Source organism: Arachis hypogaea, chromosome 3, assembly GCF_003086295.3.
Source record: "Arachis hypogaea cultivar Tifrunner chromosome 3, arahy.Tifrunner.gnm2.J5K5, whole genome shotgun sequence".
Taxonomy (NCBI): domain Eukaryota; kingdom Viridiplantae; phylum Streptophyta; class Magnoliopsida; order Fabales; family Fabaceae; genus Arachis; species Arachis hypogaea.
This window is the reverse complement of record NC_092038.1, coordinates 1457413-1470915: the sequence shown is the minus strand read 5'-3', so window position 1 is coordinate 1470915 and position 13503 is coordinate 1457413. Positions and strand designations below refer to the sequence as shown.

Here is a 13503-nt window from a genome sequence, read left to right as displayed (position 1 = left end):
AGGTATGCAGATGATTATATTGATTATTCTTAATTAGATGGTTATTTTTTTTTATTCGATTTACCCATGCACAGTTAATAATGGCTGGATGTTCAATTTACTAGGTGTGTAAATGATTATTCTAATATTAAGGTTTATGAAGTTATTTGGGATGGAGTGTTTTTTTTATTTTATTCCGTCAATTCTAAAGCCCATTATTAATATTATTTATAAAAATTATTGTCTATTTAATAAAATCGTAAAAATGGCCTATTGAGTCCTATGTTATTTATAAAACCAATTTCAATAATTATAAAATGGATATGAGATATCGAAAAATATATATTTTTTTAAAAATTATGTTGACTAAAAAATATAAAATAAGCATGAGGTAACAATTTCATATAAATTAGAACCAATTCATACGGGCTCATTTTTAAAAAGATTCTGGCTAAAAAAATATAAGTGCTCTAATGTATTTTTCCGTGAATATATGAGTATAATTAGCAATTTTTTCGCAAAAATAAAAAGAAATTCCATATAAAACTTATACAAAGTTTATTTTATATAATGACGGAAGCTCTATTTTTTTTATTAATGAAAATTTTAGGTCGGTTTCGTTGATTTTCTTTGATTTTTATCCTTTTTTGCAAAAAGATAAGAAGTATTATTTTTTAAAGATATCTCTTTTTTATCCCAGTTTTTGTCGTTTCTCAAATTAAATAAATGAATTTTCATTCTACGTTTTTGAGTCATATATCCTCATTTAACGGCCGTCATTTAATAAATTATATTTGATGAATACCAATTCAATTTTTTTCTTTTAGTTATTCTTTTTTTTTCTGCCAGTCTATTGTTGGGAATAAGACACAATTCCCCCTTGAGAAAACACCTTTGACAGAGAAATAAAATAGACACAATCACAACACAAGAATTTAACGTGGAAACTCCAATTACCGGAGAAAAAACCACGGCCGTTGTCAAATGACAACCAGAGAATATCACTATGTGAAAATTGTTACAACACATAGACTTCTTTCTCTCACCGGCACCCCAGTACACCCACACTCTTTCAAAGCAAATATCTAACTACACCTCACAACACTCTCTAATCAAAGAGTACAGAGGAAAAGAAAAATCAGATACAAGCTTAAAGTGTTTCTGACTGGTGCAAAAACAAATGAAGAACTTAGCCTCATATTTATAGCCTAGGCCACCCACTCCATTTGCTATCCTAAGCAATGTAGGACTAATTCAACCAAATCCTAACAATCTCCACCTTGATTGAAATAGTCACACATCTTCAGCTTCCATTGTCAACACCGACAATTCTTTGCTGCCATTGTCTATACCGACAATCATAGTTCAGAGAACTATCATACTCCACCATGAAAGTATACTCACTTGGAATTAGACCACTCCAAGAATTTCGCCTTGGTACAGATCGAAACCTTGCTGAAAATTCATGGTGCAACTTCCAAATTGGCTTTTCCTGGAAGTTCTTCAGCCATCGACCTAACTCCGCCACACACCTTGCATCTCAACGCCAACCAATGCCCGTGTGCAATTGTGGACCTGATTGCCACAACTCATCCTTATCCATGGCAGTGCGGTAATACCATGAGGATACTTCTTGTCTTCTAGAGAACATCATCTTCTCTCATAGAGAGAGCAACCAGAGATCTTCTCCTTCAACGCCTTGTGCAAACCTGATTGTATCAACACATCCTTGACTTGTACTTGCCACAAGCCAAAATTGATTCTTCCATCAAATTTCTCTATTTCAAGCTTCACAGCACTTGAATATCCTGACATTGTTGCAACCGTATACTGGAATATTATAACTCAACTGTAGACCGTGCACTAGGAAGGGTCCCCAGGAAAGAGAGGTGGGTCACAATGGACACACTTAAATACCAAGTCTTTCCTTAGCCAGAACCTTTTTCAAACTGCACTCTCACAGAGTCACACTGCCTTCCAGCAACAACAACAGCAACCAAAGAGATTAGACTAGGCTGCAACCACAGAGCATACTAAGAATAAATCCCACCGAACCGAAGCTCTGATACCACTTGTTGGGAATAAGACACAATTCCCCCTTGAGAAAACACCTTTGACAGAGAAATAAAATAGACACAATCACAACACAAGAATTTAACGTGGAAACTCCAATTACCGGAGAAAAAACCACGGCCGTTGTCAAATGACAACCAGAGAATATCACTATGTGAAAATTGTTACAACACATAGACTTCTTTCTCTCACCGGCACCCCAGTACACCCACACTCTTTCAAAGCAAATATCTAACTACACCTCACAACACTCTCTAATCAAAGAGTACAGAGGAAAAGAAAAATCAGATACAAGCTTAAAGTGTTTCTGACTGGTGCAAAAACAAATGAAGAACTTAGCCTCATATTTATAGCCTAGGCCACCCACTCCATTTGCTATCCTAAGCAATGTAGGACTAATTCAACCAAATCCTAACATCTATTAATAACAAAAATAATTTCTTTCTTTAGCAATTTTTAATCTTTAGTAGATCTCCTAATAGGATTTAAACTCAGATGCAATTTTGATAATCTATTAGAGAAGAAAGAACAATTAACTCTTGTAGAATTTTTAAAAAGTTCTTTGATTTTTTTTCGAAAGCAGATAATTATCACATTGTATGAATAGTCGACACATTGAAGAATATGTAGAGAGGCATTTAGAGAATGTTTTGATTCTATCTCTATTGGTTTGTTTGAAGAAATATGAAAAAGGTTTAATCCATACAAGTTTTATAACTTGTGTATGTATTATGAGCACCTTGAAAAAAAAAAAAGAAATCAAGGATGATTCTAGTTAAAATGAGCGAATATTCCTTCAATAGATTTGAGAAAAACAAAAACATAAAAAGAAGAAAAAGAAAAGACATTTATTTTCATGGCTTGTCTGTTGACTTTCCACCAAAAGTATGGCAAATTTAATTTAGAGCTACGAAAAAAAGGGATTCAACACCAAAAGGAATCATGATGAGGTTGTTTTAGTACTTAAAATGCAAAAGGGATAGCCACTATATATGTATCTGAGGTTCTCAGTGTTCATGTTCACTTTTGCTTCTATTAAAGAGAATATAGCCATTCAACTCTCTCTTTACAAAGGGCCCCTTCTTTGGGGGAAATACACAAGTGGAAACTAGAGCAATAACATAATTTTATGATTTAAGAGAGATTAGATTAACATAATTAATTAATTCATAGTTCATTATACATGACCAGACAAACTTTTGTATTAACATAACTACAGATCAAAAAAAGAGGTATTGTAATTTATTTTAGTACTTAATTTCTTTAATTCTTTTGTTGTTCCATAGTTGAGTTTGGTGGTGTGTGGAGACTAAATATCTACTAGAAAACAAGCATTTAAAAATACAGTTTAAAAGTATAAGTGTAGACTATAGACTAAACCAACCAACCAAAATCATGTGATCATAACCTTTGACCATACAGCTGTTACATGTATATTGTTATCATGATTTTGTCTTGCTTTAATTTGATCTGGTGGATGCCATAATAGTGAAACAACTAGCTAGTGTGTTAGTTATAATGGACAATTTTGTTATATTTGACTTCAACATTTGCATCACCACACATAATTTCTCATAGAGATGTCGAAAGAAAATATTAAAAAGGGAAGTATAAAAATACACGATTAAAATCACACCTAAGTGTGTCTCCATCTACTTGTTTCATCTATTTGGTTTAAAAATGCCACTATCCCTAATGGCCCCCACTTGACCTGAACCCCCTTCTAAAAAGCCACTATTTGAGTTAAAAACCGCCATATTGTAGCACCATTCTGCCACTATTTTTCTCTGATTGTGTGGATAATAATATATCATGTTCTTAATCAATTTAGAGAAGTTTAGCTTATGAACCCAACTAACGAATCATGATCGCCAAAATAATAAAACAGTTAGCTCCAATAGTCAATACAGAGAAGACAAACAATTAACTGCATTACATATATTTACATTTTACATTACAAGAATATCCAGAAACACACTACCGTGGCTCCAACAACATCATAATATCTGCCCTTCTAAACTCATGTCAGACCTCAGAAAGCCCCCTCTAGTAGGGGAAGAAAGGTTGCAATTTAATGTCCTAGGCCCTAGTGTTAGGGTAAAAAATTAAAAAAGGAATCAACGATGGAACTGATCATCATTCATCATCATCCGATAGACACACTACATCTGATGATGTAGCTTGAACGGATGCATTGGGTGGTCGTCTGTTACTGCCGCTGCCTAACCTCGTCATTAGGTCCAGCGAAGCCAATTGTGACAGACGAGGCAAAATATTCGGCGCATTCTTATCAGATTGATTGTTAGCAGATAAGTTAGCAGGGGGTAACCCACCTGAAGTCACAGGCGAAAGACCCCTATGAGGATCAGGCTGATGGTGCCTCGGCAACTGCAATGGTGGCTGGGAAGGAAGTGACACAGGATTTAAAGAAATGTTACCCAATGCAGGGTGAGTTGGCATCCCAGGTGGAACTGTACCTGTACCAGTACCAGAAGCAGGCACAGGTGTTGAAGGTCGATAAGGCTGCAGATGTGGTGCGGGAGCACGGATTTCTCCACTAGCTTCAAAATTTACTGAGGGTGAAGGCATGGGGTGGGGATGAGGTGATCTTGCAGGAACGCTGGAGAAAACTCCAGTTGTATTGTATGCGAGCCGTGGAGGCGGGGGGGCCACAGCGTGAGATCTGCCGATAGGACCACGGGAAGGCGAACCAACCTGAGGGGGCCGAGAAGCAGATCGCTGTGTTATAAACTGAAGTAACTGCTGCGTAAAACTTGCATCTGACATTAAGACAGTTGTTAGAAAAAAACAAATACAAAGAGTGGCTCGGATAGCTGTAGATAACTAGAATATGAAAAAAGATTAGATAAATGTATCATAAACACGATCAGATACTGAAGCAAATAATTACATATGAAAAAAGCTATCGTTTCCCTTGATACTGTAGATAACTAGAATATGAAAAAAGCTATCATTTCCCTTGATGTTACCGAAGTTTGAAGAAACATGGAAAAAAAGGAGCACAATGTTTTATCCGTTATTACTCTCCATATAAATCTAAATGCAATCAGTCATGCCTCTACTACGGTCAGGATAATTGGAAGGAAAAGAAGATGGGTTTTCTAATCATATGCTCAGTCAGTAGTATGGAACATATTTTTTTAGATATAAAGAAAACAAATATACCTTTCTGCATTCCTGATTTACCAGATGCGCTATGATTTTTAATCCTAAAAGCCTCAGCCAAGGCTTGATTTAGAAGAACTGTTTTATAGTATGTATCCAGCTCCATCTTTTGTTGCTGAAACACAACCTCGGCGTCACGAAATTTAACTTCATACTTCCTGCGAAGTTCTGCTAATTCCTTCTCATAATCAGAATTCAACTGCAATTTCTGTTCCAACATTATAATAAAAACAGTTATTTATTTTGTTTCGTTTTCGTTGGTGTTTTTTTTTTTTTTTGGTTGGGGGGGGGGGGGATGAAAAATGTAAATTAAGGTATAATAACATAATCAAATCAATATGTAAACCAGAAGCTAACCGCATCTTCATGATTCTTCATATTTTTCTCTCCAAGTCTACGTATTCTGTCCAATTCATTTTTAAGTGGATCACGGCTTATAGGTGGAACAATCCCAGAAGCTGATGTGCCCGCAGTTTGAATGTGAAGAGTATTGACCCCTGAGGATGTGGATAAGTTTCTTGAGTCTGAAGATTGTGCTCTCACTCCACCAGGTATAGATGAAACAAGGCCCAGATTCGAGGCTGTTTGCACATCGTGATGTGAGTGTGAAACAAGTTCCGAAGTAGAGGATTGCTGCCCTACAGCTTCATTTGAAACTTCACTTGATGACTCAAGATGATGGCTGTGGACAGTATCTCCATTAGTTTGCTGATGTTCGACTCCCGCTGCCAAAGGCAAGTGAGACAGATCCTGGTTGGAAGGAAGTAGCTCAAGAGCAGGTAACTGCTGCACCTGCTCTTGAGGCTCAAGAACCTGTGAAGAATTATCGGATTGATTATCTAGTACAATATCAACTGGACCAGACACCAAAGAGTTCTGCACTTCTCTCGCTCTATCAGTGTCTGGTAGGGACTGTACAGATGATGTTGGCTGCGATTGTTCCAGAGGCTCCGTGATATCAACAGGTCTAGATATTGCAGTCTCCTGGACCGAAGTGTTCTCTGTCATGGTTACCACTCCTTCCTGCTGGTCTGATGTGGTACTTGTATTGACTGTTTCTGTCAACTGACATTCAGCCACCTCATGGTTAGTTTCCGACAATTCTGCTGAAATTTGTCCATCAGGCATGCAGGGCAATATTGCATCAGGAATTTGTTGTGGTAAAGAGGGTGTGGTTGGAAGGGGAGTTGTATTGCTTTGACCGAAAGCTCCAACAGATGTTTGATTCAGGGGTGACGAAAGAATTTCCACAGACAATTCCCTATCTGATACAACTATTGAGGCCTCTAAAGCAGTTTCGGGTACTTCAATTGTAATTTCTCCAGCAGGTATAGTTGATGATGAGAGTCCATCATGATTTTGTTTCTCTGACGAAGGTTGATTTAAGATAGTAATAGCATTACCATCAGTTACACATGGTCTATACAACTCTTCTAAATCCAAGACATTGACAACACCATCGGGTATTTGCTGCATGGATGAAGAGGGATTCACAGCAGTAATATTTTCTGGACAATGACTGTCACTGACAGTCCCGAGCATGTCCACATGTGCTTCTCTATCTGGGACACCTACTGTGGTGCCAGCAGCAATTCTCTCGTCAGTTAAACGTGAATTCTGAGACACAGCATTGTTTGAACCATTGCCTTCAACAGCCTTGCAAGTTTGTGCAGATTTCTCAGAACTTTGCAAACACAATTCATTTAGACTATAGGCATGGTTTTGAGGTGATCTTAAATTCAAAGAAGCAATTCCTTCATCAGATGAAGGCAAATTTGGAGTCTCCACATTTATTGAAACATTGCTCTCATCAGCTACTGTAGCTTCCTTACAATTTACCATACTAGTGGTAGGTAAACATGGGACATGCTCTGAAGATGATTGTGAATTCAAGGAAGGAGGAACTTCATCTTGATCATCATTCAGATTGCTGAATTTACACATAGAAAGAGCTGCCTCTCCATTGGGAACATCTGATGTTTCCTGATCACATATCTCTCCATTACGAGATTCACAACTAACTTTTTCACTCCCTTGTGCTTCATCTTCTGCGCTTGTGGCTCCACCAGAACATTGTTCTCTAGAATTCCAAGGCTTAGAGAGAGTATCTGCTGGGAATGCAACAGAATTGTCAGGAGACTTAGATAATCCAACCTCGGATCCTGGCCTTGATATGGCTTCAACTATATTGGGTTTCTGCAATGATTTTAATTGTTTGGCCTCAAGATCCTTGAGACGAATTTCATGCTGCCGGTTTAGTTCTCGTACTCTTTTTTCATACTCACTAGTGAAAAGCTTGAGTTTTTCGCTCCTCGTCACATCATTAGGAGAACAACATCGAATAGCTGCCCACTGGAGTTTAACCCTTCTCTCAAATTCAGTCTTCTCTTTCTCCATAGCTGCTTTAAGCTTTTGTTTTTCTTCCTGTAGCATCAGATGTATGTTCCCCTCCTGGTTTTCACACTCTGGAATTTCTTTAGTACTTTCCGGAGTATCTTTGTTGGCTGAATCAACTACCGGTGCCACTTCACTATAGGAATAAACCCGGTTTGATGATTCAGGAGCTTTTGAAGAATCAATGATGCCACAAATGTGGGATAAAATCTCTTCTCTCAGTCCCAACAGCATTGAATAAATTTCATCCACCATTTCTTTCTTACAGGTGAAATTCAAATGCTGCTTTGCAAGCTTGATGGAAGCTTCAAAATCAAGTTTATGCTTTAGCAAAGAAGCAGCAGTCCAACACTGAAATTTTCAGTATAAAAAAAAAGTTATATGTATCAATTACTATACAAAAAATGTTATATGTACTAACTGCAACCAACAGAGTAACACGCTTATAATTGAAAGATTTGGAAACCCTGAAAACTAAATGGGATTATTTGATATATTGCAAAAACAGAATACATTAGACACACTAGTTCTCTTTCTTATAAAGGACAATGAGTTATCACAGAAAACAAATGGGAAGCAGGAGACGAAGGAAAGAGAAATAAAAGCTGCAAAATAACATGACCCTAAACCGAAAACCGTAAATTAAGAATGCAACAGAAGGAAACTCAAGATAATATACTGACCAAAGATAATTGAAAGGCCTGCAATATTGAGACTGGTTTTGTACAGATTTGACGATTGTTCAGAACATATTGAAGACAAGAATCAGCCATTTTCTTGACATCGTCCTGAATTAAAAAAAATATGTCAAAGATACAGTTAATTCCAAACTAATAATCGACTGAAATAGACATATACAAGATCAACCTTTTTTCAAGTAGAATATCATGAAGCTAGTGAGTGATAGTGTACAACTTTGAAAGATCACTTCCAAAGTTTAATTTAAAAATAAAATATAATAAATTTGATGAGATAATTAATTTCTAAGGACAAATAAATGGGTCTAAAAAAACAATCTACAATTAGATCGAAAACTTGACTATCTCACCACCTTTTTTCTTTCATTTCTTGCACACAGAAGTCATTTACTACTATCTTCTGTCCAATTACAGTAACACGGAATTTCCTTCCTGCTAATATTAAAACCCTTAATAGTTATTTCTTCTTCATCATTATTAACACTATGCAAAGCGCTGCAAGTTGAATAACAGCCAAAATAATAGATTCCTTCAAGAGCTTTCTTCAACATAACAGGGATCCTGCCCTTCAACCTTAGACTTCAATATTCCAGTTCAATGAATAGAATTTATTTCTACATAACTAAGCGTCAAATCACATATTTCAGAATATTTTACAAAGTATGGTTTGTTTAGTAATATGTCTCGACATATGGAAAAATTCTACGTTATAAAACTGTTTTCATAGAATACTTCTACATTATAATATTACTTTAACTATCAACGTTTCTATAAAATATCTCAGAAATCACATTACACCAACAGCAAAACAGTGTGGTAAACAAACTGATCTTATCGGCGATAAAGGAGAGCTGCACAAACACACAGCAAGCAAAAATTAACAGATAGAAAATGAGCTGCATACTGGTAAAAGAAGAAGTTCACAAAGCTTTGCTATCTCCGGCTTCAGTAGAAGTATTAAGCACCTCTGTTGTTTCCTTATATATTCAGCATCATTACCTTGAGATTTGCCTGCCATTTGATAAAGCAAATTGATAGGGTCAGAAATGCATTAATGAGGAATAATTACAGTATAGGCAAAGGTCACAATTCACATTGAGAATGATACCCCCCTTCCCCCAACAAAAAAAAAGGCATCCCGCTGCAAAGCATCCTGCATTACACAAGGTCTGCGGAAGGACTGCACCCCAAAGGGTGTAATGCAGGCAGCCTAATCTGATACAAGGATCAGTGGTTGGCTGATTCTAAAGCTTGAGTTCACATGGAAACAACTCAACTGTTGTTCTAAAACTCCCTTAAATTTTTTCTTTAAAAAAATAAAATAAAATGAAAAGCTCTTCACCTCGAAACAGTAAGGCAAGGTGGGTGCCTCTTGAAACATAGGTGGCCAGATTTAACGAAAATGAGAGAAAGGGGGTGGAGAGAAGGAAAGGGAGAGGGAATTCAAGCAACTTAACACAACCAGTTGAACTAGAATAGAATCAAAAGCTATCATAGAAACCTCAAGCTACAATACTGATGCTATTTTGTCACCCTCATTAAACTATGAAGGTCGTAAAATACTCACTAAAAATGGAGTGAACTAACCTTCCTTGTCTCGAGAAGATAGCCTTACACCATCAACTCCTGGAGAAAGCTGGTCAACGTTACTGATCAATTTCCTTTGATCGCTTTGCACATCTGATAAAGAGATCCGCCTAAAAATCCAGCTCAATGGCACTCAGACACAAGAAAAATTCAACTACCCAAGAACTATGTACACAGGCTACACATTTTCTTTTCACATACCACTTTATCAACATAATTTTAGTTCACCCAAAAGATTAATTTTATTTGCAAATTATCTTATGTATGATATCAAATGTATTGTGGAGGGTGGGTCATCCCCTACAAGCAATACAATCTATACATATAACTCAAGCTTAGGTTGTTTCTTATCAAAATCATACAAAGTAAATAAATATTCAGCTACATTGTAGTCATATCTCCATACCATGTGACACAATATTAAATAAATGCAGCTAAACTTTAAGATCAATCATTTATTAGATAATGAAAAACTTTAAGCTCCATCATTTTTGTTTCTAATTTCTTCATTTTGGTAATTAACATTCACACCGCCCAAAACCAACATGTACAATAGCAAGAACAAAACCTTTTGCTAAAAATTGAGTCAGCTACGCATGAACAATGTCTAAAGACAACCACTTAATCTAGACTTTCTTTATGGTTTTATCTATAATTTTTATTTTCCTACGATTACCTGTCTGGATGCCCTTCATCTGATCTACTGTTCCTCTTAAAGATTCTACAAATCTTCTCATACAATCTAACCATTTAATTCTACCATATTTCTGAAATAAATGGAACTCCAACTTTCTCTCTAATGCATTCATTCCCAGTCATATCTTTCTCTGAACTAACATTCATCATAATTCTACAATTATGGCTTAATAAGGTCTTTGGTTCCTATATTTCCCTATATTCATTTTAGCCTATCACATTTTCAATGTGTACATTTTAGTGTGTCAGATTTTTAACGGGTTCAATTTGGTTCCCCGATTTATGAATTATGTCAAATGTCTTACAGCATACATCCATGATCAATGTGGCTGGCCACACTAGGAGGAACGAAACTGGCCGTTGATATAATTCCATCACGTAATCATGAATTTCGAACTGAGATAGAAAAGGCATTTCGGAGTAGGGGAATAACAAAAGCTAGCCAAAGCCTTCCGATAATATACAAGCAAAGCTTTTCTACAAGAAAGAAGGAGACTCGAAGCTAATACAACAGCACCACAAAGTTTATCAAAAGTCCCAAATAAAGAATCAAAATTCTAATGTGAGAATAATTCAGGAATAGCAGTAGAAAATTACCTTATCCTTTTAGAGCATGGCCCATTGGTCCCTCCAGTACTACCACACAGCTTTGAAGGGTCAGCAGCCACAGCCAAGTTGCAGTTTTCATCATCAACCGATGTAGCAGAAACATCTGAATGCATGTCCACCATGGTCCCCTTTCTCTTTGAGGGTATCAAATTTTCACCCCTATCATGGCTAACACGTTTCTGAATCAAACTTTCATTGAAAACAGAATTCCTTATCGGTGATGTCTCGTTCCCATTGCAATCAGAGTGATCACTTTGAGCCGCACTTTGAGGCGCTGCACTAGATGCATTTTTTTCTGATAGTCCTTCTGGAGGCCCACTCAACCTAGATTGGGATCTCTTCGTATTCCTTGACACTACTGTCTCTGATGTCTCCTCTCCACGGCAACCAGACTGATTCGATTCAGATGCCAACCTAGCCTCATCAGTTGTAGCACCAGATGGAGCCACATTATTTTCCAATAATAAGTCTTCCACAGGATCACTAAACCTAGACTCGGCTATCATCTCTTTTGCTTTGTCATCTCCAGATGGCACTACACTATCATTTTCCATCTTGTTACCACTATCCTTATCACCTTCCTGAGTTGACTTATCCATCTTATTTGATTCCCCACAAAAATCTGACATCAAGATAAAAAATTAATTGAATATATATGCTATAACAATATATTAAAAACAGGCATGCTCACTTAGCAGTCAGCAGCATTCTTAATCATCTGAATTTTGATTAAGAAAATGATAAGCAAACAAAAAATTGAAGCACTTAAACAGTAAATACAATACAATACAATACAATACAGTACAAGAGAGGCCATTATTTATCCGTTAAGGTATCCTTAAATCACTGTAATAACATAGATGGCTTATTTCAATCATACCATATAAGGCCGTGATTATACACAACAGAATTCCGATGGCTTGCATAAAGGAGGAACTGATCTGAAATAATTCATAACTACTACATTTACAAAATAACATTGCTTTTGTAAACTCAGGAAGGAAGACAAAAACAAACCCAAATCTAAGCAAAGGGCTACTAAGTTACAACCGTCATGGCATTGCCCTACAAAGAGTCCTGTGATAAATTTATTCCTTTAGTAACAGAAAGCAACCATCACTCATCACTTTAATCCTATAATGATTTTCTGGCAACAATTTCACTCGTCTAACATATGCAAATTAGCATCAATTTATTCCCTAAATCATCCAAAACGTTATTAAATGTGACACTCATAACCCATTCCAGAAATTATAGCAAAATTTCCTTAATTAATAGCTCAAAATTAGATGATTAATTAAGAATTAACACTACACAGGAAGTTACGTTGCATTTACCTCCTTTAGATTTTAACGAAGCCCGATATACACGCGCATGCAATCTCTTCCTGTTAACCTTAGAATCGCTTCCTGCACGTTCCTCTTTCTCACTACCTTCCTCCATCTCTTCTTCTTCTTCTTCTTGAGCTCTCAACCGCTTCACACACTTCCGTTTCTCCTCTGTAGAACAAGACCCGAAGCTCTTCGAATTGGAGCCTTTGGAAGGAGAACCAGAAGAGGAAAGCCTCCCAGATCTCCTCAAAGGAGTCGGCACTACCGAGGCAGACTTCTCGACCTTCTTCAGATCGGAACTCCCTCTCGCTGGCGCCGGAGCAGCTGAAGACGGCGGCGGCGTCTTCTTCTCGAGACGCTCGGACCTCCGGTTCCTGGCGATTGGAGTTGTCGGAACGGTTTTCATGGACAATGTATCCCTAGTTGACCTCGGAAATGGAACCACGATCACCACGACCACAACATTGAGCAACAAAAACTTAAACCTAATATTGTTTTTAGGAACAAAATTAGGGAATACAGAAAATAATTCTGTGGGCAAAAAAAAAAGAGTAATAGTTGTTGAATTTTGCAGAAGATAGAGAATCAAAGAGGAAAAAGTAGAAAGAGTAGTACTAGTTCTTCAAAATTTCTAGCTTTTCTCTCTTTTTTCGCTTCTGACGGAAATGGCGGTGTTAAGGGGTGTTGGTGCCGGAGACAACGCTAAGAAGAAAATTCGCCGAAAAACGATTACTTGTAATTTTACTTTTTTGACTTTTTGACTTTTTGAGAGTTTAGATTAATTTTGAATTTTTGATAGGTGTAAAAGTCTTACATCGTCAATGGTCATCCACTTTCTCTTCAAAAGATGGACAAAGGGTGGTTGCTCACATAAATCACATGAACAAATTTATTTATTTATTTTATCTCAAAATGATGCTTAAAATATTGATATATAATTATATATTATA

General features: G+C 36.7%; 1 protein-coding gene across 3 annotated transcripts; it reads right to left on the bottom strand.

The window, feature by feature from the left end:
* Nucleotides 1-3963: 3963 nt before the first annotated feature.
* LOC112785810 (uncharacterized) lies at nt 3964-13423 on the bottom strand. 3 transcript variants are annotated; one of them, XM_072225441.1, is made up of 9 exons: nt 12560-13423; nt 11211-11844; nt 9918-10027; nt 9235-9341; nt 8316-8420; nt 6042-7983; nt 5596-6005; nt 5239-5446; nt 3964-4832 (listed from the first exon to the last, which is right to left on the bottom strand). In XM_072225441.1, the coding sequence occupies exons 1-9, from the start codon at nt 12957-12959 to the stop codon at nt 4189-4191; spliced, it is 4560 nt and encodes a 1519-aa protein (XP_072081542.1). In that variant the 5' UTR covers nt 12960-13423; the 3' UTR covers nt 3964-4188. The 3 variants fall into 3 exon arrangements, with proteins under 3 accessions (XP_072081542.1, XP_025685027.1, XP_025685022.1); XM_025829242.3 differs by having other exon boundaries at nt 5596-7983; nt 12560-13038; nt 13169-13421; XM_025829237.3 differs by having other exon boundaries at nt 5596-7983.
* Nucleotides 13424-13503: the final 80 nt, after the last annotated feature.

What these genes read in the sequence shown, in the direction of transcription:
- LOC112785810 (XM_025829237.3), bottom strand. Translation starts at nt 12,959, where the DNA reads ATGAAAACCGTTCCGACAACTCCAATCGCCAGGAACCGGAGGTCCGAG. An exon ending in TTCGTTAAAATCTAAAGGAG is followed by an intron (nt 11,845 to 12,559) that starts GTAAATGCAACG and finishes TCTTGATGTCAG; the next exon opens with ATTTTTGTGGGGAATCAAAT. An exon ending in GTGAACTTCTTCTTTTACCA is followed by an intron (nt 8,421 to 9,234) that starts GTATGCAGCTCA and finishes TTTTTAATTCAG; the next exon opens with GACGATGTCAAGAAAATGGC.